We start from the raw sequence: 27002 nt of genomic DNA on the forward strand, positions 1-27002 counted from the left end.
CTTGTAACCTGGGTCCTCCAGACCCAGCAACATCCTTGCAAGCAACAATCATAAAATACTGGAGGAACTCAGCAGGCCAGGTAACATCTATAGAAAAGAGTATAGTCGACATCTAACAAAAGGATCTTTGTAAATTTTGACTGACTCTTTCAATCTTATTTAAATCTTTCCTGTAGGTAGATGGCCAAAACTGCACACAACAGTCCAAAGTAGACTTCAATACCATCTCACTCATACTCAATCCCATCTTGTACTCAGTACATTGATTTACGAAGGCCAATGTGCCAAATGCTTCCTTTATGACCCTATCTGCTTGTGATGTCACTTGCAACAAATTATGCACCTGTATTTAAAGAGCAAACACGAGGAAATCTGCAGATGCTGGAAATTCAAACAATACACACAAAATGCTGGTAGAATACAGCAGGCCAGGCAGCATCTATAGGGAGAAGTGATGTTGACCTTCGTCTCGGCCCGAAACGTCGACATCGCTTCTCCCTATAGATGCTGTCGAGCCTGCTGTGTTCTACCAGCATTTTGTGTGTGTTGTTATGCACCTGTATTCCCTGATCCTTCTGTTCTACCACACTCCTCGCTGCCTTACTGTTCACCTGGTTGATCCTACCGAAGTGCAAAACCTCGCATTTGTCTGCATTAAATCGCTGTGGACCTTAATCTTCTGGATTAGTCTTCCATGAAGGACTTTGTCAAACACCTTACTAAAATCTATGTATATAATATCACCCTCATCAACCTCATGTCACCTTGTCTGAGCTGGTGAGGCACGACCTGCAATACACAAAGCCATGCTGGCTCTCCCTAATTGGCTGGTGGGTTTCCAAATGCTCCCATATCCTATCCCTAGGGATTTTCTCCAGCAACTTCCTTGCAACTGACATTGAGAGTTATATGTCTATAGTTCCCAGGATTTTCCTTTGCTTCCTTCTTAAACAGAGGTACAACATTAGCCACTCGCTAATCCTTCAGGACATCGGCTGCAGCTAGAGAGAATATGAAGATACTGGTCAAGGGCCTAGCAATCTTGTTTCTTGCCTCCGTCAATAACCTGGGGCAAATCCCATCAGGCCCTGGGACTTCTACACCTTAATACTCTTTAGGAGGCCCAACACCTCCTCCTCCTTGACCTCTCAATGCTCTGACCTATTTATACGCTCAGCACTGATCTCCTTGTCCTCCATGTCCTATTCTTTGGTAAATACTGAAGCAACGTATCCATTAAGTACCTCACTCACATTCTCTGCATCCAAGCAAATGTCCTCCCCCCTCCTTTACCCTTGAGTGGCCTCTCCCTCTCCCGGGTTATCCTCTTGCTCTTGACATATGTATAGAATGCCTTCGGATTCACCTGAATCCTGACTTTACACGGCCCCTCCTGGTTTTCCCCATTCCCTTATTTATTTCTTTTCTGACTTCTTTACACTCCTCATGTGCTTCATTTGATCATGGTTTCTGAAGCTTTAGAAACTTTTCCTTTTGTCTCTCTGAGTGCAGCAGTGATATTATCCCTGATTAGTCATGAAACTCCATCCCTTTTACCTCCTTCTCTAACTTTTCTAAAACTTTGAAATCCTGGTACATTAATCACCCAAGTTTCCCCTCTCAACCAAGTTTCAGTAATGGCTACAACATTGTAATTCCACATACTGATCCATGCTCTAAGTTCATCACTCTTACCCAGTATAGCAAGCAAGCAAGGCTATTTTTAAGCACAAAGTACTTCAAAGCGCGTTACATAGAACAGAATATAAAAATCAAACATCAAATTTCAGACAGTACAGTATATAAGAGAATAAAATCACACAAAAAGCCGATGTGATAAATAGAAGTTACGGTGCAGGAGATTCTAATTACAAGCTACAGCAATTAGAAAAGCTTAAAGCCTCAATTTAAAAGAGTTTAAAGTTGGAAGGTAACTAAAAGCTGCTTCACCATGTTTAGTTTTGACCCTGGGGTCAACAAGCCGACCTGCCCCAGATGTCCTGAGAGTTAGGGAAGGTTCACAATGCATCAGGAGATGGGAGATGTATTTCAGCCCCAGACCATTCAGTGCTTTAGAAACCGGCAGCCCTCTGATGTGAACAGGAAGCCAGCGTAGTAAATGGAGAACTGGAGTGAAACACACACAAGATGCTGGAGAAACTCAGCAATCCAGGCAGCATCTATGGAAAACAGATGAGGAGTCGGAATAAGAAAGGGAGGAAGAACCACAAGATGATGTGTGAAAGTGGGGGTAAGGAAAGAGTGGACAGAGCTGGGTAAGCTGATTGGTGAAAGAGATACAGGGCTGGAGAAGGGGGAATCTGACAGGAGAGGACAGGCCAGGGAAGACAGAAAAGGGAGAGGAGCACCAGAGTGAGGTGATAGGCAGGTAAGGAGGGAAATGGGGATGGTGAAGGAGAGGGGTGGGCATTACTGGAACTGGGGTGATATGCGCAGTTACATTTTTGGTCTCAGTGAGGACTCTAGCAGCAGCGTTCTGAATGAGCTGCAGCCGTCTGAGTGGTTTTTTAGAGACCTGGGAAAACGCCATTACAGTAGTCAAGTCAACTAACAAATAAATGCATGGACGAGTTTTTCTAGATCTTGCTGAGACATAAGCCCTTTAGCTCTCGCTATATTGTTAAGATGGTAGTAGGCTGACTTTGTAATTGATAATTTAAGTCAAGTCCATCACAACACCAAGGTTTCTGGCTTTGCTTTGTGATCTGTAACAACAGGGATTCCAAGTGAGCACTGACTTTTAATTATTCTTTTTTGGCACCAAAAACAATTATTTCAGTTTTCTCTTTGTTTAACTGGAGGAAATTTTGGCTCATCCAATCAGTGATTTGTTCAATACAGTTTTTTAGTGATTGTATGGGACAACAGTCACTTGATGACACTGCATAATTAAGGTAAGATATTTTGTTGTTTTCCATGATTTGAGCTAGAAGGAGCATGTATATGTTAAACAGAAGAGGCTCGAGTATGCACCCTTGAGGCACTCTGCATGTCATTTTTGTTCGGTCAGATACAATATGCAGCTACCAGTCGATACAAAATAGTCTCTGTCCTGTAAATACAGTTTAAACCACTTTAGAACTGTACCTGAAACTCCAACCCTGGTTTCCAGTCAGTCCAGTAGAATGCCATGGTCAACTATGTCAAAAGCAGCACTACGATCCAGAAACACCAAAACTGAAATGTTATCATCATCATTGTATAAGCAGGTGGCATTTAAAAACTCAACAAGAGCTGTGGTGTTGTTCAAATCCAGACTGGAAAACATCCATACAGCTGCTTGGTGCCAAAAAGCTGTTAAGTTGCTGATAGACAACCTTTTCAATGATTTTACTTAAACACGGTAAGTTTGATATAGGCCTGTAGTTATTAATTACTGAAGCACCTAAGTTGTTCTTCTTTAAAAGAAGCTTATTAACCGCAGTTTCCAAGGCTCTAGAGAAGAAGCCTGATAGAAGTATTGACTACTTGCAGAATGTCTGGAACCATGCACTAAAAACATATTTTAAAAATGTTTATAAAAACATTTTATACTCCTACCATTAAAATATACACACTTCAAACTACTCAAACTATCATATCCATTACTTCAATTTTGCCTTTCAAACCTTTCCCCGATATCTTCCCCGGTCTGATTATGAATGTGATTTTTCAGCACAACTCAGTGACGCCAACTTCAAACCTGGCCTTCCTCACAATCACACACTGCTTGTCCTTCCTCAGTCTCACTACACACGGCCCATCCTTCTTCACAGTCTCACTAAACACTGCCTGTCCTTCTTCACAGTCTGACTACACACTGACTGTCCTTCCTCGCAGTCACACACTGCCTGTCCTTTCTCACAGTCTCACAACACACTGCCTGTCCTTCATCGCAGTCTCACACTGCCTCTCCTTCCTCACAGTCTCACTACACACTGTCTGTCCTTCACCACTGTTTCACTACACACTGCCTGTCCTTCCTCACTGTCTCACTACACACTGCCTGTCCTTCCTCACTGTCTTACTACACACTGCCCATCCTTCGTCACAGTCTCACTAAACACTGCCTGTCCTTCCTCACAGTCACACACTGCCTGTCCTTTCTCACAGACTCACTACATACTGCCTGTCCTTCATCGCAGTCTCATTACACACTGCCTGTCCTTCCTCACAGTCTCACTACACACTGCCTGTTCTTCTTCACAGTCTGACTACACACTGCCTGTACTTTCTCACAGTCTCACTACACACTGCCTGTCCTTCCTCACAGTCTCACTACACACTGCCTGACCTTCCTCACAGTCACACACTGCCTGTACTTTCTCACAGTCTCACTACACACTGCCTGTCCTTCCTCACAGTCTAACTACACACTGCCTGTCCTTCCTCACAGTCACACACTGCCTGTCCTTCTTCACAGTCTCACTACACACTGCCTGTCCTTCCTCACAGTCTCACTACACACTGCCTGTCCTTCCTCACAGTCACACACTGCTTGCCCTTCCTCAGTCTCACTACACACTGCCTGTCCCTCCTCACAGTTTCACTACACACTGCCTGTCCTCCCTCACAGTCTGACACTGCCTGTCCTTCCTCACAGTCACACACTGTCTGTCTTTTCTCACATTCTCACTACACACTGCCTGTCCTTCCTCGCAGTCTCACTACACACTGCCTGACCTTCCTCACAGTCACACACTGCCTGTCCCACCTCACAGTCTCACACTGCCTATCTTTCCTCACAGTCTCAGTACACACTGCCTGTCCTTTCTCACAATCTGACTACACACTGCCTGTCCTTCCTCATAGTCTCACTACACACTGCCTGCCTTCCCTCATAGTCTCACACTGCCTGTACTTCCTCACAGTCTCCCTACACACAGCCTGTCCTTCCTCACAGACTCACTACATACTGCCTGTCCCTCCTCACCGTCTCACTACACACTGCCTGTCCTTTCTCACAGTCTCACACTGCCTGTCCTTCCTCACAGTCTCACTACACACTGCCTGTCCTTCCTCACAGTCTCACTACACACTGCCTGTCCTTCCTCATAGTCTCACTACACACTGCCTATCTTTCCTCACAGTCTCACTACACACTGCCTGCCTTTCCTCATAGTCTCACACTGCCTGTACTTCCTCACAGTCTCCCTACACACAGCCTGTCCTTCCTCACAGACTCAGTACATACTGCCTGTCCTTCCTCACAGTCACACACTGCCTGTACTTTCTCACAGTCTCACTACACACTGCCTGTCCTTCCTCACAGTCTCACTAAACACTACCTGTCCTTCCTCACAGTCTCACTACACACTGCCTGTTCTTCTTCACAGTCTGACTACACACTGCCTGTCCTTCCTCACAGTCACACACTGCCTGTACTTCCTCACAGTCTCACTACACACTGCCTGTCCTTCCTCACAGTCTCACTACACACTGCCTGTCTTTCCTCAGAGTCTCACACTGCCTGATCCAGCTCACAGTCTCACTACACACTGCCTGTCCTTCCTCACAGTCTTACTACACACTGCCTGACCTTCCTCACAGTCACACACTGCTTGTCCTTCCTCAGTCTCACTACACACTGCCTGTCCTTCCTCACATTCTCACTACACACTGCCTGTCCTCCCTCACAGTCTGACACTGCCTGTCCTTCCTCACAGACACACACTGCCTCTCGTTTCTCACATTCTCACTACACACTGCCTGTCCTTCCTCACAGTCTCATTACATACTGCTTGTTCCTTCTTCACAGTCTCACTACACACTGCCTGTCCTTCCTCACAGTCACACACTGCCTGTACTTTCTCACAGTCTCACTACACACTGCCTGTCCTTCCTCACAGTCTCACTACACACTGCCTGTCCTTCATCGCGGTCTCATTACACACTGCCTGTCCTTCCACACAGTCTCACTAAACACTACCTGTCCTTCCTCACAGTCTCACTACACACTGCCTGTTCTTCTTCACAGTCTGACTACACACTGCCTGTCCTTCCTCACAGTCACACACTGCCTGTACTTCCTCACAGTCTCACTACACACTGCCTGTCCTTCCTCACAGTCTCACTACACACTGCCTGTCCTTCCTCACAGTCTTACTACACACTGCCTGACCTTCCTCACAGTCACACACTGCTTGTCCTTCCTCAGTCTCACTACACACTGCCTGTCCTTCCTCACATTCTCACTACACACTGCCTGTCCTCCCTCACAGTCTGACACTGCCTGTCCTTCCTCACAGTCACACACTGTCTCTCGTTTCTCACATTCTCACTACACACTGCCTGTCCTTCCTCACAGTCTCATTACATACTGCTTGTTCCTTCTTCACAGTCTCACTACACACTGCCTGTCCTTCCTCACAGTCACACACTGCCTGTACTTTCTCACAGTCTCACTACACACTGCCTGTCCTTCCTCACAGTCTCACTACACACTGCCTGTCCTTCATCGCGGTCTCATTACACACTGCCTGTCCTTCCACACAGTCTCACTACACACTTCCTGTCCTTCTTCACAGTCTGACTACACACTGCCTGTCTTTCCTCACAGTCACACACTGCCTGTCCTTCCTCACAGTCTTACTACACACTGCCTGTCCTTCCTCACAGTCACACACTGCTTGTCCTTCCTCAGTCTCACTACACACTGCCTGTCCTTCCTCACATTCTCACTACAGACTGCCTGTCCTCCCTCACAGTCTGACACTGCCTGTCCTTCCTCACAGTCACACAGTCTTTCTTTTCTCACATTCTCACTACACACTGCCTGTCCTTCCTCACAGTCTCATTACATACTGCTTGTTCCTTCTCACAGTCTCACTACACTCTGCCTGCCCTTCTTCACAGTCTGACTACACACTGCCTGTCCTTCCTCACAGTCACACACTGCCTGTACTTCCTCACAGTCTCACTACACACTGCCTGTCCTTCCTCACAGTCTCACTACACACTGCCTGTCCTTCATCACGGTCTCATTACACACTGCCTGTCCTTCCTCACAGTCTCACTACACACTGCCTGTCCTTCTTCACAGTCTGACTACACACTGCCTCTCCTTCCTCACAGTCTCACTACACACTGTCTGTCCATTACTGTTTCACTACACACTGCCTGTCCTTCCTCACTGACTCAGACTGCCTGACCCTCCTCACAGTCTCACTACACACTGCCTGTCCTTCCTAACAGTCTCACTACACACTGTCTGTCCTTTCTCACAGTCTCACACTGCCTGTCCCTCCTCACAGTCACACACTGCCTGTCCTTTCTCACAGTCTCACACTGCCTGTCCTTCCTCACAGTCTCAGTACACACTGCCTGTCCTTCCTCACAGTCACACACTGCCTGTCCTTTCTCACAGTCTCACACTGCCTCTCCTTCCTCACAGTCTCACTACACACTGTCTGTCCTTCATCACTGTCTCACTACACACTGCCTGTCCTTCCTCACAGTCTCACTAAACACTGCCTGTCTTTCCTCACAGTCACACACTGCCTGTCCTTTCTCACAGTCTCACTACACACTGCCTGTCCTTCATCGCGGTCTCACTACACACTGCCTGTCCTTCCTCACAGTCTTACTACATACTGCCAGTCCTTCTTCACAGTCTGACACTGCCTGTACTTCCTCACAGTCACACACTGTTTGTCCTTTCTCACTGTCTCACTACACACTGCCTGTCCTTCATCACGGTCTCATTACACACTGCCTGTCCTTCCTCACAGTCTCACTACACACTGCCTGTCCTTCTTCACAGTCTGACTACACACTGCCTCTCCTTCCTCACAGTCTCACTACACACTGTCTGTCCATTACTGTTTCACTACACACTGCCTGTCCTTCCTCACTGACTCAGACTGCCTGACCCTCCTCACAGTCTCATTACACACTGTCTGTCCTTCATAACTGTTTCACTACACACTGCCTGTCCTTCCTCACTGTCTCACTACACACTGCCTGACCTTCCTCACAGTCACACACTGCCTGTCCCACCTCACAGTCTCACACTGCCTATCTTTCCTCACAGTCTCAGTACACACTGCCTGTCTTTCCTCACAGTCACACACTGACTGTCCTTCCTCACAGTCTCACTACACACTGCATGTCTTTCCTCTGAGTCTCACACTGCCTGATCCTGCTCACAGTCTCACTACACACTGCCTGTCCTTCCTCAATTTCTCACTACACACTGCCTGTCCTCCCTCACAGTCTGACACTGCCTGCCCTTCCTCACAGTCACACACTGTCTGTCCTTTCTCACATTCTCACTACATACTGCCTGTCCTTCCTCACAGTCACACACTGCCTGTCCTTTCTCACAATCTGACTACACACTGCCTGTCCTTCCTCGCAGTCACACACTGCCTGCCCTTTCTCACAGTCTCACAACACACTACCTGTCCTTCATCGCAGTCTCACACTGCCTCTCCTTCCTCACAGTCTCACTACACACTGTCTGTCTTTCATCACTGTTTCACTACACACTGCCTGTCCTTCATCGCAGTCTCACACTGCCTCTCCTTCCTCACAGTCTCACTACACACTGTCTGTCCTTCCTCACTGTCTCACTACACACTGCCCATCCTTCTTCACAGTCTCACTAAACACTGCCTGTCCTTCCTCACAGTCACACACTGCCTGTCCTTCCTCACAGTCACACACTGCCTGTCCTTTCTCACGGTCTCACTACACACTGCCTGTCCTTCATCGCAGTCTCACTACACACTGCTGTCCTTCCTCACGGTCTCACTACACACTGCCTGTCCTTCCTCACAGTCTCCCTACACACTGCCTGTCCTTCCTCACAGTCTCACTACACACTGCCTGTCCTTCCTCACTGTCTCACTACACACTGCCTGTCCTTCCTCACAGTCACACACTGCCTGTCCTTTCTCACAGTCTCACTACACACTGCCTGTCCTTCCTCACAGTCCCACTACACACTGCCTGTCCTTCCTCACTATCTCACTACACACTGCCTGTCCTTCCTCACAGTCTCACTACACACTGCCTGTCCTTTCTCACAGTCTCACTACACACTGCCTGTTCTTCCTCACAGTCTCACTACACACTGCCTGTCCTTCATCGCGGTCTCACACTGCCTCTCCTTCCTCACTATCTCACTACACACTGCCTGTCCTTCTTCACAGTCTCCCAACACACTGCCTGTCCTTCCTCACAGTCTCACTACACACTGCCTATCCTTCTTCACAGTCTCCCTACACACTGCCTGTCCTTCCTCACAGTCTCACTACACACTGCCTATCCTTCTTCACAGTCTCCCTACACACTGCCTGTCCTTCCTCACAGTCTGACTACACACTGCCTGTCCTTCCTCACAGTCTCCCTACACACTGCCTGTCCTTCCTCACAGTCTCACTACACACTGCCTGTCCTTCTTCACAGTCTGACTACACACTGCCTGTCCTTTCTCACAGTCTCACTACACACTGCCTGTCCTTCCTCACAGTCTCACTACACACTGCCTGTCCTTCTTCACAATCTGACTACACACTGCCTGTCCTTCCTCACAGTCACACACTGCCTGTCCTTTCTCACAGTCTCACTACACACTGCCTGTCCTTTCTCACAGTCTCACTACACACTGCCTCTCCTTCCTCACTGTCTCACTACACACTGCCTGTCCTTCTTCACAATCTGACTACACACTGCCTGTCCTTCCTCACAGTCACACACTGCCTGTCCTTTCTCACAGTCTCACTACACACTGCCTCTCCTTCCTCACAGTCTCACTACACACTGTCTGTCCATTACTGTTTCACTACACACTGCCTGTCCATCCTCACTGTCTCAGACTGCCTGTCCCTCCTCACAGTCTCACTACACACTGCCTGTCCTTCCTAACAGTCTCACAACACACTGCCTCTAGTTGTATACCAACTGCCCCATCCTCAGCTCTGCCAGTCCTGTTCCTGTGCCCCACTCAAACGTGCTAGTTTGTTTAAACCCTCCCCAACAGCTGTAGCAGACGTGTCCATTCGGTACAGGTCATACCTTTCACAGAAGAGATCCCAATGTAGAATCTGCACCACTTCCCAGACACACATTCATTTGCCAGATCATCCTATTCCTATGTTCACTGGCATGTGGCATGGGCAGCAATCCAGATATCACTACCCTGGAGGTTCTGCTTTTCAGCTTTCTGCCTACTGCCTCACATTCTCTCTCCTTACACCCTTTTTTTTCCTACTTATATTGTTGGTACCAATATGTACCAAGACATCTGGCTGTTCACCCTCCACCTTTTGAATGCTACAGATCCGATCTGAGACATTCCTAATCCTGGCACTTGGAGACAACGTACTATCTGGATGTCCCGTTCACATCTACGGAGTCCGCTTTCTGCTCCTCTACTTATGGAATCCCCTACCACTACTGCACATCCGCTCCTTCCTTCTGAGACACTGAGCCAGAGACCTGGTCACTACAGCTTCCCCCAGCACTACCTAAGGTGGTATACTTATTATTGAGGGCAACAGCCACAGGGGCTGCCTATTCCCTTTACCTCTCCTAACAGTCACCAGGCACCCAGGGAGTTCCCATATGAGCCAAAGATCATCAAGCTGCAGTTCCAGTCCCTTAACAGGGTCTCTAAGGAGCTGTAGCTCGGTGTACTTGGCGAAGATGTAGCTATCAGAGAGACTGGAGGCCTTCCAAATTTCCCACATCTCACACAAAAAATATATCACTGCCTCTGAATCCTTCTCAGTGCACTAGCTATGCACAAACAGAATAACAAGAACTTATTAGAAACTTTCTCCCATGGCCTTCTGTCCTCTCCTATCAGATTCCCCTTCTCCAGCCCTGTATCTCTTTCAACAATCAACTTCCCAGCACTTCACTTCACCCGGTTTCACCTATCACCTTGTGTTTCTCCCATCCCTCCCCCCACCCTCTCATCCTGACTCCTCATCTCTTTTCCTTCAGTCCTTTTGAAGGGTTTCGGCCCAGAATGTCGACTGTACTCTTTTCCATAAATGCTGGCTGGTCTGCTGAGTTCCTCCAGCAGTTTGTGTGTGTTGCTTTTGATTTCCAGAATCTGCAGATTTTCTCTTGTTTGTATATTACTTAGAACCTCTGCCTGTGCTTACCCAATCCTGCTGAGTCAAAGCCAGACACTCTAACACTGGCCCACTCACACAATGGCTGCTCTGCTTACACCTCCTTTCTGGTTATTGGCCCTATGCTAATTGTTGCTTGCCGAAAGCTCTTTCTAAACTTCATGCTGTGTCACTAATGAATGACCTCTGGCACTGATTTCAACCTGACAAAGAACCAGAGCGCACTTCTTCAGAATAGAAGGATGTCCCTTTAGAACAGAGATGAGTAATTTATTTGGTGAATTTGTGGGATCCTTGCTGTAGATGGCTGTGGAGATCAAATCATTAGATATATTTAAATTAGAAGCTGATAAGTACCTAATTAGCAAGGATGTCAAAGGTCACGGGGTAAAGGCAGGAGAATGGGGTTGAGAGGGAAAATAAATCAGCCTTGATGGAATGGCTGAGCCATTTGAAGGGCCAAATGGCCTCATCCAGCTCCTATGTCTTTTGGTTTTATGGTCTATGGAATGAGCTTCCCATGAAAGCTGTAGATGACATTACAATTATTAAGAGTTGAGCAGGTGCATGGATAGGAAAGGTTGAGTGGGATATGGGATTAGGTCAGTGAAATATCTTGGTTGACATGAATGGGTTTGCATTCTAGGTTTGTTTCTGTGCTGTATTACTGTGTAACTCTATAGCAACCCCATCACAGCCCATCCTTACCTTGGGCTTGCCACAGTCGCACTCCTCACCTTCCTCTACGTACATGTTTCCACACACAGGGCCGCCAACCAGCAGCTCCAGTTTGGGCAGGTTATAGAGACAAATACCTCCGCCGTGGAGCAGGATTCTGTTCAGGACATCGTGGCTGCAGCTGCTGAACTGTGAGGGGGTCTCAAAGCTGGAGGCAGGAAACACATGGGTGTCAACTTGGTGGAACACAAGGGCACAAATGCACCCAGTGGCAAGGACTCCCTCAGATGGTCTTGTACCCTCTCACAGCATAGTCATAGATTCATCAAGCCACACAGTAAGGAAAAAGCCCTTTTGGCCCACTGAGTCTGAGCTGACCCATTTACACTTACCTCACTGTATTCACCACACTGATCAACAACACACACACACACACACACACACACACACACATGTGCGCGCACAAACACTCACACACACACATGTGCACGCACAAACACTCACACACACACACACACTCTCTCACACACACACACTCACACTCACACACGCACACTCACACACTCTCACAAACACACACTCACACACTCACACTCTCACACACACACTCTCACACACACACTCACACACACACTCACACACTCACACTCTCACACACACACTCTCACACACACTCACACACACACACACTCACACACACTCTCTCTCTCTCTTTAGCAAGCACACCTAACTCAGCCACACACACATGATGGGATGAGCAAGGAATACAGAGCACCGAGGCGAAGAGGAATCTCACGCAGATATCACTTCAGCTCAGTAATGATGAGCTCAAAGTAAATTTATTTTCAAAGTATGTAGATGTTACCATTTACTACCCTGAGATTCACTTCCATGCAGACACTTACAGAAAGAATAAGTAAACACAAAATACTATAGATAATCACTGTGGATAGGGCTAAGGAATAGCAAAGGGTAAAAACGCCTGATGGGAGTTGCATAAAGACACCCAGTCGGTAGTAAGGATGTGGTCCACAAATTACAATGGGAAATAGAAAATGCGTGCCAAGAGGACAATGTTACAATAGTCATGGGGGATTTCAGTATGCAGGTAGATTGGGAAAATCAAAATGGCTTTTTAGAGTAGCTGGTGATTGAGCCCACTTGGAGATCAGCTATTCTGAATTGGGTGTTGTGCAATGAACCAGAATTGATCAGTGAGTTTAAGGTAAAAGAACCCTCAGGGGCCAGTAATCATAATACGATGGAATTCACTCTGCAATCTGAGGAGAAGCTGAAGTCAGATGTATCAGTATTACAGTGGAGAAAAGGGAATTCCAGAGGCATGAGAGAGGAGTTGGCTGGAATTGATTGGAAAAGGACATTGGCAGGGATGACGGCAGAGCCCCAATGGCTGGGATTTCTGGAAGCAACTTGGAAGGCACAGGATATATACATCCCAAAGAGGAAGATGTATTTTAAAGGAAAGATGATACAACCGTGGCCAACAAGAGAAGTCAAAGCCAACATAAAAGCCAAAGAGAGGGTGAATAATAGAGCAAAAATGAGTGGGAAGTTAGAGGATTGGGAAGCTTTTAAAAACCAACAGGAGGAGCTAAAAAGTAATTAAGGTAAAGATGGAATATGAAAGTATGCTAGTCTATAATATGAAAGAGGATACTAAAAGTTTCTTCAGATACATAAAGTGTAAAAGGGAGGTGAGAGTGGATATTGGATTACTGGAAAATGATGCTGGAGAGGTAGTAATGGGGGGACAATGAAATGGCGGATGAACTGAATAAGTATTTTGCATCAGTCTTTAATGTGGAAGATACAAGCAGAATGGTGGAAGTTCCAGGTGTCAGGGGGCATGAAGTGTGTGAACTTACCATTACCTGAGTGAAAGCTCTTGGGAAACTGAAAGCTCTGAAGGTATTTAAGTCACCTGGACCAGATGGTTTATTCCCCAGGGTTCTGAAAGATGTGGCTGAAGAAATCAAGGAGGCATTAGTAATGACCTTTCAAGAATCACTAGATTCTGGAATGGTTCTGGAAGACTGGAAACTTGCAAAGGTCACTCCACTCTTCAAGAAGGGAGAGAGGCAGAAGAAAGGAAACTATAGGCTGGTTAGTCTGACCTCAGTTGTTGGGAAGCTGTTGGATCTGATTATTGAGGATGAGGTGTCAGGGAACTTGAAGGTGCATGATAAAACTGGCTGTAATCAGCATGGTTTCCTCAGAGGAAAATCTTGCCTGACTAATCTATTGGAATTCTTTGAAGAAATAACAAGCAGGATAGATAAAGGACAATCAGATGATGTTATGTACTTGGATTTTCAGAAGGCCTTTGACAAGGTGACATACATGCAGCAGTTGAACACGCTATGAGCCCATGGTATTACAGGAAAGATTCTAGCATGGATAAAGCAGTGGCTGATTGGCAAGAGCAAAGAATTGTAATAAAAGGAGCCTGTTCTGGTTGGCTGCCAGTGACTAGTGGTGTTCCACTGGAGTCTGTGTTGGGCCAATTCTTTTTATGTTATATATCAATGTTTTGGATAATGGGATTAATGGCATTGTTGCTAAGTTTAAAGACGATATCAAGATAGGTGGAGGGGCAGGTGGTTTTGAGGAAGTAGAAAGGCTACAGAAGGACTCAGACAGATAGAGAGAATGGGATAAAGATAAAGAAATGGCAGATGGAATACAGTGTTGAGAAGTTATGGTCATGCATTTTGTTAGAAGAAATGAAAGGGTTGTCTATTTTCCAACTGGAGAGAAAATACAAAAAACTGAGGCTCAAAGGGCCTTGGGAGTCCTTGTGCTGGATTCCCTAAAGGTTCATTTGCTGGTAGAGTCTGTGGTGAGGAAGGCAAATGTGACGTTAGCAGTCATTTCAAGAAAATTGGAGTATAAAAACAAGAATGTAATGTTGACACTTTATAAAGTACTGGTGAGGCCTCACATGAGTATTGTGAGTAGTTTTGAGCCCCTTATCCTAGAAAGGATGTGCTGAAGCTGGAGAGGGTTCAAAGGAGGTTCAAAAAATTATTCCAGGATTGAATGGCTTGTTATATGAAGACCATTTGATGACTCTGGGCCTGTATTCAAGAGAATTCAGAAGAATGAAGGGTGACATCATTGAAACCTATTGAATGGTGAGAGGCCTTGATAGAGTAGATGTGGAGAGGATGTTTCTGATGGTGGGAGAGTCTAAGACCAGGGGACAAGCCTCAGAATAGAGAGGCGTCCTTCTGGAATGGAGATGAGGAGCAATTTCTTTAGCCAAGGAATGGTGAATCTGTGGAATTCTTTGCCACAGGCAACTGTGGACATCAAGTCTTTATATATATTTAAGGCAGAGGCTGGTGGATTCTTGATTGGACAGAACATAAAGGGATATGGAGAGAAGGCAGGAGATTGGGGCTGAGAGGGTGTTAGACAGGTGGCAGAGAAGGAGTACCGGGGTGGGGGGTGACGTGGGTATAGACACACCCAGACCTGAGACACTAGGCAAGGTAATCTGATTCCAAACAATTGGTTTATTGATCACTACGGAATGTGTCTCTGGAGTTTACAACACCCTCCCCTCTTCCTTCCCCTTTTCCCAACCATGATTCCCCTCTCCCTGCCTACTTCTCACTCTCAGTCCACAATACAGACCCATATCAGAATCAGGTTTATCATCACTCACATATGTCACGAATTTTTTTTTTAACATCAGCAGTATAGTGTTATACATACAATAACTGTGGTACCATGAAAAAGTGTTAGGCAACCTAGCTGAGTATATCTGCCGGACTTTGGCACAGAACTGTATACCCTCTACCTTCTTCCATTCCTGGACTTCGGTGTTTCCATACCAGGCTGTGATGTGACCAGTCAGCACACACTCCACTCACTGGGCCATGCCAATAATTCCTCATTCCCTTGGCCTCTAAAATACGTTAACATGCCAGATTCTTCTTACCCCACAGCGTCTTCCATGATGCAGCCAGCATTCTCATCTGGACACTGGCAATTCAGTTCCTTTGTGTCATGAGAGATTCCCAAATTGTGTCCAAGCTCATGAGAAATGGTAGCTGAAACTGCCAGGATGCTTGTGTGAATGTCCTGGGGGGAGACAGAAACCACATCTCAAATACATTCCTAAAATCATCCCCTCATGTCACAGAAGGCATTATGTAAACTAAAACAACTCTGTAACTGTAGTAAGGTGCTAAATAAACAGTACACTAGTAAACTAAATCAACTGTGTAAGCCAGTTAAATTAATGAACTGTGTAAACTGGAAAACTAACTGAACAGCTTCACACTTGGTTGCTCCATCTGAGAGAGAACGCCCCTTCCTCCAGCGTATCTGCTATCACGGTCTGGTGGAAGAACAGGCTGTACCCAGGTCAGTGGCACATAGAACAGATTGACAGTTGAGAGGTTTGTTCACTTTGGTGAAGAGCAAACCATTTCTATTTCTCCAGCTGCCCTGCAGATTGCGAGTCATGCAGACTCCTTCCAATCAGCCTTCCCAAGTGAGCTGAACCTCCAGTTGCTGATCTCTAATTCTCCGTCCCACTCTGCCTGTGTGCCTGTTGACTCTAGTGTGGTTCCGAAGCTCAGTGTCTGTTTGGGGAGCAGCACTTCAGCCTGGTCACAGTACAGTCAGTAATTAGCTCAGGAGCTACAGCTCATCTGCCTCTCCCTCTCGTTTCCTGTATCCAGTAACAACATAGAACAAAACAGTTCAGGAACAGGCCCTTCAGCCCACAATGGTTATTCTGAACACTTCACTAAATCAAACTGATCACCTCTACTGGCACATGATCCATATCCCTTTCATTCCAGTTAGAATTAGAACAGTACAGCTCAGGAACAGGCCATTTGGCCCACAATATCAATGCTGGCTACAATGTACAATTAAAGAAAATCCCTTCTCCCTATCTCCCAGCCAATGCTGTTCGTGTGTCTGCCTGACAGCTTCTCAACAGCACCATCAACCCAGCTTCCAGCACCAACCCACGCAGCCTCCATAATCTGTGTAAAAAAAACTTGCACCTTCTCACTGGGACAACAGGGACCAGAGAATGGGTGGTCACTAGTTGACCAAGGAAAATGCTTTAAGATCCCGGGAAATGGGAAAAAGAGGGAATATTGTTAATCAGTTGACCAAGGAGAGTACACTGGGACCCCAGTAAATCAGGAAACGGTGATGGGTGGTCACCAGTTGACCAAGGAGAGTACACTGGGACCCCAGTAAATCAGGAAACGGCGATGGGTGGTCACCAATTTTCCAAGGAGAGTACACTGGCACCCCAGTAAATCAGGAAACGGCGATGGGTGGTCACCAATTTTACAAGGAGAGTACACTGGGACCCCAGTAAATCAGGAAACGCCGATGGGTGGTCACCAATTTTCCAAGGAGAGTACACTGGGACCCCAGTAAATCAGGAAACGGCAATGGGTGGTCACCAGTTGACTAAGGAGAGTACGCTGGGAACCCACGAACTGAGGAACTGGGGATGGGTAGTCGCCAGTTGACCAAGGAGAGTGAACACGAAGTACACTGCAGATGCTGCGGTCAAAGCAACACATACAACATGCTGGAGGAACTCAGCAGGTCGAGCAGCATCTGTGGAAACGAGCAATCAACGTTTTGGGCCGAGACCCTTCGTCAGGACTGAACAAGGAGGGGGCAGGGGCCCTATAAAGAAGGTGGGCCTAGGGTGGGAAGGAGAAGGCTGGTAGGTGCCAGGTGAAAAACCAGTGAGAGGAAAGATCAAGGGGTGCGGGAGGGGAAGCAGGGAGGGGATAGGCAGGAGAGGTGAAGAAGAAATGTAAGGGGAAAGCACTATGGACAGTCGAAGAAGGCGGAATCATGAGAGAGGTGACAGGCAGCTGGAGGAGGAGGCAGAGTGAAACTGGAATGGGGGAAGGGAGAGGGAGGGAATAACCAGAAATTGGAAGTTTAATGTTCATACCAAGGGGCTGGAGACTACCCAGACGGTATATGAGGTATTGCTCCTCCAACCTGAGTTTGACCTCATCATGGCAGTAGAGGAGGCCATGTATGGACATATCTGAATGGGGATGTGAAGGAGAGTTGAAGTGGGTGTCAACCGGGAGATCCTGTCTGTTGTGTCGGACAGAGCATAGGTGCTCGACGAAGCGGTCCCCCAATCTGTGTCAGGTCTTGCCGATGTACAGGAGACCGCACTGGGAGCACCGGATGCAATAGATGACCCCAACAGACTCACAAGTGAAGTGATGCCTCACCTGGAAGGACTGTTTGGGGCCCTGAATGGTGGTAAGAGAGGTGGTGTAGGGACAGGTGTAGCACTTATGCTTGCAGGGGTAAGTGTCAGGTGGGAGATCCGTGGGGAGGGACATGTGGACCAGACAGTTGCGGAGGGAACGATCCCTGTGAAAAGCAGAGAGGGGTAGAGAGGGAAAGATGTGCTTAGTGGCGGGGTCCTGTTGAAGGTGGTGGAAGTTGTGGAGGATAATGGGCTAGATCTGGAGGCTGGTGGGGTGGTTGGTGAGGACAAGGGGAACTCGGTCCCTGTTGTGGTGACGGGAGGATGGGGTGAGGGCCAAGGTGCGGGAAATGGAGGAGATGCGGGTGAGGGCATCATTGATAACGGCAGAAGGGAAACCACGATCCTTAAAGAAAGAAGACCAAGGAGATGCACTGGGACGCCAGGAACTGGGAAAGTGGGGATGGGTGGTGATCACCATTTGACCAACGAGAGAGAGCTGGGACGCCAGGAACTGGGAAAGTGGGGATGGGTGGTGATCACCATTTGACCAACGAGAGAGAGCTGGGACGCCAGGAACTGGGAAAGTGGGGATGGGTGGTGATCACCATTTGACCAACGAGAGAGAGCTGGGACGCCAGGAACTGGGAAAGTGGGGATGGGTGGTGATCACCATTTGACCAACGAGAGAGAGCTGGGATGCCAGGAACTGGGAAAGTGGGGATGGGTGGTGATCACCATTTGACCAACGAGAGAGAGCTGGGATGCCAGGAACTGGAAAAACAGGAAGAATGTGAACTCACCAGGTTTACTCCTCCAGAATGACTTGCTGAACAAATGGAGCCAAAAGACGCCAGTCCAGCCGTGCCCCCCTCGAAAATTCCACCTCTGGAAGAGGGAAAGCAACAATAAGACAGATGGACATGCCAGAATTCTCAGAGAGTTAAGAGGATTACCCCTGTCCTGTTCTTAGGTATACTCTGTGAACCCCTCCAGGGCACCTGTGAAAATGAGTTTTGACCAGCAACCAATCCAGTTTTGAGAGGAGGGGATTTCAACCAAGTCCACTGCCCAAGTAGAAAAGGGAATAAAGACCTTTTATTTTCCTTTCCTTCTTTCTATCTGCTCTGTGAGGACAGTAGAGATGCCAGGCAGGATAGTGGAATGCTCCTCTTGTGGGATGTGGGAAGGCAAGGAGACCTCCACTGTCCCTGAAAACTACAACTGCGAAAAGTACATCCAGCTGCAGCTTCTAACACTCCACGTTAAGGAGTTGGAGCTGAAACTGGATGAACTCTGGATCATTCACGAGGCTGAGGGGTGATAGATTGGACATATAGAGAGGTAGTTACACCCAAGGTGCAGGACATAGGGATCTGGATAACATTGACGAAGGGGACGGGGTGAAGGAGCCAGTGCAGAGTACCCCTGTGGCCATCCCCTCAACCACAGGTATATCACTTTGGATACTTTTGCGGGGTACAGGATGGTCAGGATTCTGGCACTGTCTGCCTCTGTGACTCAGAGGGAAGCGGGGAGGAGAGGCGATAGAGGGATGATAGAGGATTCGCTAGAAAGGGGAATGGACAGGAGGTTCTGTGGACAAGAACGAGATTCGCAGATGGTGTGTTGCCTCCCAGATGCCAGGGTCTGCGAAATCTCGGATTGAATCCTCAGCATTCTTAAGTGGGAGGGTGAACAGCCAGATGTAGTGGTCCACATAGACACCAATGACATGGGAAGGGCAAGTGATGAGGTGCTGCATAGGGAGTTCAGGGAATTGGTGCTAAGTTAAAGGGCAGGACCCCCAAGGCTGTGATCTCAAGATTTCTAGCCGTACCATACACTAGTGAGGCCAGCACTAGGAAGATCACACAGTTTAATACATGGTTAAGGAGTTGTTGTAGGAAGCAGGGCATAAGATTTTTCAATCATTGGGCCTTCTTCTAGGGGAGGTTGGTCCTGTACAGAAGGGACGGTTTGCACCTGAATCGGAGGGGGACTAATATCATCGTGAGGAGGTTTGTTAATGCTGCATGGTGGGGTTTAAACTAGAGTTGCAAGGGGATGGGAACTAGAGTACCAGAACAGTTAGTGAAGAGAGATGTTGGTAAGACCTCAGACAAAGTTAGGAATCAAAAGTCTGAGCATGGTGCGACTTGTATCCTGAGCTGCGTATATGTCAGTGAAAGAAGTATTGTCGGAAAGATGGATGATAGTACTGAAGATGAGGGAGCTGCTTTACAAACAGAGGCAATGTGTCGTGAGGAGAGGCTGTTGTAGTCAACAGGATGAGTTGCAATGTAAAAGGTGGACAAGCTCAAACAGGGCTGAAGGTGTTCTATCTGAATGCACCCAGGACATGGAATAATGTAGATGAACTTGTAGCACAGTTGCAGATTGGCATGTTTGATGTTGTAGGCATCACTGAATCATGGCTGAAAGACTATAGCTGGGAGTTTAATGTCCAAGGATACACATTGTATCAAAAAAGACAGACAGGAAGGCAGAGGGGCCAGTATTGCTCTGTTGGTAAAAAATTAAATCAAATCATTATAAAGAGATGACATAGGGTCAGAAGGTGTTGAATCATTGTTATAGAGCTAAGAAACTGTAAAGTTAAGAAGGCCATGATGGGAGTCATATACAGACACCCAATCAGTAGTAAGGATGGTGTGTACATAGAAACATAGAAAATAGGTGCAGGAGTAGGCCATTCGGCCCTTCGAGCCTGCACCACCATTCAGTATGATCATGGCTGATCATCCAACTCAGAACCCTGTACCTACTTTCTCTCCATACCCCCGATCCCTTTAGCCACAAGGGCCATATCTAACTTCCTCTTAAATATAGCCAATGAACCCACCTCAACTGTTTCCTGTGGCAGAGAATTCCACAGATTCACCACTCTCTGTGTGAAGAAGTTTTTCCTCATCTCGGTCCTAAAAGGCTTCCCCTTTATCCTTAAACTGTGACCCCTCGTTCTGGACTTCCCCAACATTGGAAACAATCTTCCTGCATCTAGCCTGTCCAATCCCTCGCATCTCGTACAGAAGATAAAAAATGCATGCCCAAAGGGCAATGTTACGATAGTCATGGGGGATTTCAATGTGCAGGTAGATTGGGAAGATCAGGCTGGTGCTGGATTCCAGAATGCCTACAAGATGGCTTTTTAGAGCAACTTGTGGTTGGGCCCACTAGGGAATCAGCTAATCTCGATTGGGTGTTGTGCAATGAACACCCAATTGATTCAAGAGTTTAAGGTAAAAGAATAATTAGGGGCGAGTGATCATAATATGATCAAATTCACCCTGAAATTTGAGAACAAGAAGCTAAATTCTGCTGTATCAGTAATGTAGTGGAGTAAAGGGAATTTCAGAGGCATGAGAGAGGAGCTGGCCAGAGCTGATTGGAAAAGAAAACTGGCAGGGATGATGGCAGAGGTGCAATGGCTGGAATTTCTACAAGCAATTTGGAAGGCACAGGATATGTACATCACAAACAGGAAGAGGTATTTTAAAGGCAAGATGTCACAACCATGGCTCAAAGAGAAGTCAAAGCTAATATAAAAGCCAAAGAGAGGGCATGTAATAGAGTAAAAATTAGTGGGAAATTAGAGGATTAGGAAGCTTTTAAAAATCAACAGAAAGCAACTAAAAAAGTCATTACAAAGGAAAAGATGGAATACTAAGCTAGCCAATAACATCAAATGGGATTCTAAAAGTTTGTTCCGATACATAAAGTGTAAAAGAGGGGCAAGTGTGGATATCAGACTGCTGGGAAACAATGCTGAAGAGTTAATAATGGGAGACAAGAAGCTGGCAGATGAACTGAATAAGTATTTTGCATCAGTCTTCACTGTAGAAGACACTAGCCGTATGGTGGAATTTACAGGTGTCAGGGGTCATGAACTGTGTGAAGTTACCATAACTGGGGAGAAGGTTCTTGGGAAACTGAAAGGTCTGAAGGTAGATAAGTCACCTGGACCAGAGGGTTCTGAAAGAGATGGCTGAAGCAATTGTAGAGGTTTTGGAATCAAAATCAGAATCAGATTTAATATCACCAGCATATATCATGAAATTTGTTAACTTTATAGCAGCAATAATGTAATACATGATAATTAAATATAGAAGAAAAAAACTGAGTTACATTAAGTATATTTATGTCTATTATAGTTAAGTTAAAATAAGTACTGTAGTTCAAAATAACAGATATAAAAAACAAAGTGAGGTAGTGTTCATGAATTCAATGTCCATTTAGAAATCAGATGGCAGAGGGTCAGAAGCTATTCCTGAATCACTGAGTTTGTGACTTCTTCTTGATGGTTACAATGTGAGAGGACATGTCCTGGGTGGAGGGGATCCTTAATGAAGGAGGCTGACTTTCTAATGCACCACTCCTTGAAGATGCTTTGGATATTATGGATAGAGCTGACTAATTTTATAAATTTCATTTATTTTTTATTCATTTAGGGGATGTGGGCATTGCCAGCTAAACCAGCATTTATTGCCCATCCCGAGAGTTACAGGGGGATGGGAACCAGCGTGCCACAACAGTTAGTGGAGACAGGTGTTGGTAAGACCTCAGACAAAGTTAGGAATCAAAAGGTTGAGCATGGTGTGACTAGTATCCTGCGCTATTTCTAGTATACTGCATATTTCAATGCAGGGAGTATCGCAGGAAAGGTGGCTGATAGTGCTGAAGATGAGGTAGCTAGTTTACAAACAGAAGCACTGTGTAGTGAAGAGAGGCTGATGACAGGGCAAAATTGTAGTCAACAGGATGAGTTGCAATGTAAAAGGTAGAAAAAATCAAAAAGCATAAAAGACATTGGGCTCGTCTGGTACTGAAATATCACTGCCATTCATGATGTTGGGTTTCGCTTTGTAGGAAGTAATGTCCCACAAACCCTGCCAGAGTTGACGTACATCCGATGTTGCCTCCAAACTCTCCCAGAATTATTTCTTCATTCTTGAAATAGCCCTGGCTCTAGCCCAAGTCATACCTGGATTCCTTATACCGACCTGGATCCCCAGACTTATAGTGCCACAGATCTAGCCCTCAGCAGACGACGTACCTCCAAGTTCATTTACAGATTTTGGTTTGGGAATGAACAGTAAGTCTTTGTCGGCACACACTCATCCACACGGATTTCAATGAAGTCGGTGACAACTGCAGCATACTCATCCAAGCTCAAAGGTGACTCCCTGAGCACAGTCCAGGCCACCAATTCAAAGCAGTCCTGTAAAAGTTCCTATGGCTCCCTGGTCCATACCTCCTGGGTCCTCACTACTGATGCTGCAATCTTCAGTCTCTGCCAATACGCAGGGAGAAGTACAGCCAGGTGATCAGACTTGAGGGTGTGGGATAGAGCGATGAGAACTATTGATGGCGGTGTAACAGGACTCCAGTGTGCTGCTTCCTCTGGTTCTTCAGGTGATTTGTTGATGGTAATTATTTAGTGACTTTTTCAAGCTGACCTAGTTAACATCCCCCAAAATGCTGGGGAAGGCATCAGGGTCTGCTGTTTCATGCCTATTGATCACATTCCTCAGTTCATCGAGAGTCTGTTTGACATTGGCCTGAGATGGAATGTACACTGCTACTATAATGATCCTGAAATCTCCAGCAGGCAGGTAAAATGGCTGGTATCTATGTAGTATTCCAGATCTGCTGACCAATATTGCCACATCACTGACACAGTAGTACACTATGAGGAGCTGATCATGAGGCATACACCTCTACCTCTGCTTTTGAGAGACTCAGGTGACCTAACTTGAGATGCATTGTAAACTCGCCTATTTGATTTAATGTGTCTGGCATGGAAGGGGTTAACCCAAGATTCCATAGAACAAAGGACATGTGTGTTCCTAACGTCCCTCTGATAAAACACCCGAGATCTGAGATTGGCCATTTTATTTGCTAGAGACTGTACGTTTGCCAGCAAGTCAGTTGGTATTGGGAGTCATAAACCTTGCTTTTATTAAACACACCATCTACTCATCTCTTGTTACTGGCTTCTTAAAGGGGCTGTGTGCTGGCCACAGTCCAGTCTGTGCCTGTCAGATTTAAGCAGTGATAGATTGTTCAATCGCATTAGAACTTCATCGCTGACTGCACACATCAAAGAAGCAGTTGTGGTTCTCAGCCATAGCAGGTTAAAACGAGAATATTTGATATTATAGTTGTCAATGGCATTGGTGCCCCAGAAGTAGAAAAGATCTTTCAAGAATCAGTAGGTTCTAGAATGCTTCAAGAAGACTGGAAAGCTGCAAATGTCACTCCACTCTTCAAGAAGGGAGAGAGGGAGAAGAAAGGAAACTACAGGCCAGTTAGTTTGACCTCAGTGGTTGGGAAGATATTGGAGTCAATTATTAAGAATGAGGTCTCAGGGAACTTGGAAACACATGATAAAATAGATCACAGTCAGCATAGTTTCCTCAATGGAAAATCTTGCCTGACAAATCTGTTGGAATTCTTTGAAGAAATAACAAGCAGGGTAGACAGATGTTGTGTACTTGGATTTTCTGAAGGCCTTTGACAAAGTTCCACACAAGGCAGCCTAACAAGCTATGAACCCATGGTATTACAGGAAAGATTCTAGCATGGATAGAGCAGTGGCTGATTGGCAAGAGGCAAACAGTGGGAATAAAGGGAGCCTTTTCTGGTTGGCTGCCAGTGACTAATGGTGTTCGATGGGGGTCTGTGTTGAGCCCAATTCTTTTTACATTATATATCAATGATTTGGATGTTGGAATTGATAGCTTTGTTGCAAAGTTTGCAGATGATGTGAAGATAAAAAAAAGTCACCCCCCCCCCAGGAGATTTTCATGTTTTATTGTTTTACAAAATTGAATCACAATGGATTTAATTTGGCTTTTTGACACTGATCAAGAGAAAACAGATCTCTACAAAGTGATCTAAATTAATTATAAATATAAAACACAATAATTGATTGCACAAGTATTTGCCACCTCCAAGTCAGTATTTAGCAGATGCACCTTTGGCAGCAATTACAGCCTTGAGTCTGTGTGCATAGGTCTCCATCAGTTTTGCACACCTATTCACTTGAATTTTTTTCCCCATTCTTCTTCACAAAACTGTTCAAGATCTGTCAGATTGCATGGGGATCATGACTGAACAGTTCTTTTCGAGTCCAGCCACAAATTCTCAATTGCATTGAGATCGGATTGCAGGACATTAACTTTGTTGTTTTAACTTTGAGGTCAAAGCTGTGTAGCTTTGGCTTTATGTTTGAGGTCATTGTCTTGCTGGAAAACAAATCTTCGCCCAAGTCGCAGTTCTCTTGCAGGCTGCTTCAGGTTTTTCTCCAGGATTTCCCTGTATTTTGCTGCATTCATTTTACCCTCTACCTTCACAAGCCTTCCAGGGCCTGCTGCAGTGAAGCATCCCCACAGCATGATGCAGCCACCACCATGCTTCACAGTAGGGATGGTCTGTTCCTGACGATGTGCAGTGTTTGGCTTACATCAAAATAGCATTTAGTCTGATAGCCAAAAAGCTCAATTTTGGTTTAATCAGACCATAGAACCATCTTCCACCTGACTTCAGGGTCTCCCACACCTCTTCTGGCAAACTCTCAATGAGATTTCACATGAATTTTCAACAGTAGCTTTCTCTTTGACAATCACCCATAAAGCTGTGACTGGTGAAGCACCTGGGCAACAGTTGTATGCACAGTCTCTCCCATCTCAGCTACTGAAGCTTCTAACTGCTCCAGAGTTGTCATAGGTGCCTTGGTGGCCTCCCTGACTAGTCCCTTTCTTACAAGGTCACTCAGTTTTTGAGGACAGTCTGCTCTCATCAGATTTACAGTGTGCCATATTCTATCCATTTCTTGATGATTAACTTAACTGTACTCCAAGGAATATTCAATGACTTGTAAATTTTCTAGTATCCATCTCCTGACTTGTGCTTTTCAGTAACCTTTTCGTGAAGTTGCTTGGAGTGTTTTTTGTCTTCATGGTGTAGTTTTTTCCAGGATACTGACTCAACAGCAGTTGGACCTTCCAGATACAGGTGTATTTTTACCACAATCAATTCAAACAGCTTGACTACACACAAGTCTCCAAAAACAGATCTCCATTTAACTAATCATGTGACTTCTAAAACCAATTGGCTGCACCAGTGATGATTTGGTGTGTCATATTATGCAATCAATTTGTAATTAATTTAGATCACCTTGTAGAGATCTGTTTTCACTTTGACACAAAATAGTCTTTTTCTGTTGATCAATGTCAAAAAAAGCCAAATTAAATCCACTGTGATTCAATGCTATAAAACAATAAAAATGAAAACTTCTGGGGGGGGGGTGAATAATTTTATAGGCACCGTAGCTGGAGTTGCGGAAGCAGAGAGACAACAGAAGGACCTAGACAGATTAGGAAAATGGGCAAAGACATGGCAGGTGGAATACAGTGTTGGGAAGTGTATGGTCATGCACTTTGGTAGCATTCTACTCCTATATCTTATGGTCTGATGTTTCATCCTTAACCAGGCTTCCCTCAAAATGGAACAGTCCCAGGAAAAGATAGGCATAGTCTTGGAAGGGAGAATCAGGAGCAAAGTTTTTACACAAAGGGTGTATCTCTGTGGAATTAGCTGCCAGAACAAGTGGTTGGAGCAGCTAGAGTAACAACTTTTGTAACACATTTGCACAGGTACATGACTAGAACTGGCAAATGGGGCACTTTGCCTGGCACGGACCAGTTGTGTTGAACAGCCTGTTTCTGTGCTGCATGTCTCGAGGACTCTAGGCATTGTGAAAGAAGGAATGAAGGAGCAGATTAGTATTTAAGCGCAGGAAGATTACAAAATGGTGCAGGATCTAGGGATCTGTGGATCATGGTGTATTAGGGTCTGGTCTGTGTGTACAGCAGCTAACTAGGAAGGACCTATAGGATGTCTGTCTTTAGTGCTAAGTATATGGAGTCTAAAAGTAAGGAGCTTTAGATAAGACCATGAGACAT

At 46.0% G+C, this 27002-nt stretch overlaps 1 protein-coding gene across 2 annotated transcripts in view; it reads right to left on the bottom strand.

Moving 5' to 3' along the window:
* The window catches only part of LOC140726065 (disintegrin and metalloproteinase domain-containing protein 12-like), a 315802-nt gene that overhangs the window by 101197 nt on the left and 187603 nt on the right, over positions 1 to 27002 (bottom strand). For both annotated transcript variants that reach the window (XM_073041991.1, XM_073041992.1), the window contains exons 10-12: positions 18816 to 18900; positions 15733 to 15875; positions 11796 to 11973 (exon numbers count right to left, since the gene is read on the bottom strand). In XM_073041991.1, the coding sequence (XP_072898092.1) occupies positions 11796 to 11973; positions 15733 to 15875; positions 18816 to 18900 (406 nt within the window). The remainder of the gene's footprint in view (positions 1 to 11795; positions 11974 to 15732; positions 15876 to 18815; positions 18901 to 27002) is intronic.

The sequence above is a fragment of the Hemitrygon akajei genome, chromosome 4 (assembly GCF_048418815.1).
Source record: "Hemitrygon akajei chromosome 4, sHemAka1.3, whole genome shotgun sequence".
Lineage (NCBI taxonomy): Eukaryota > Metazoa > Chordata > Chondrichthyes > Myliobatiformes > Dasyatidae > Hemitrygon > Hemitrygon akajei.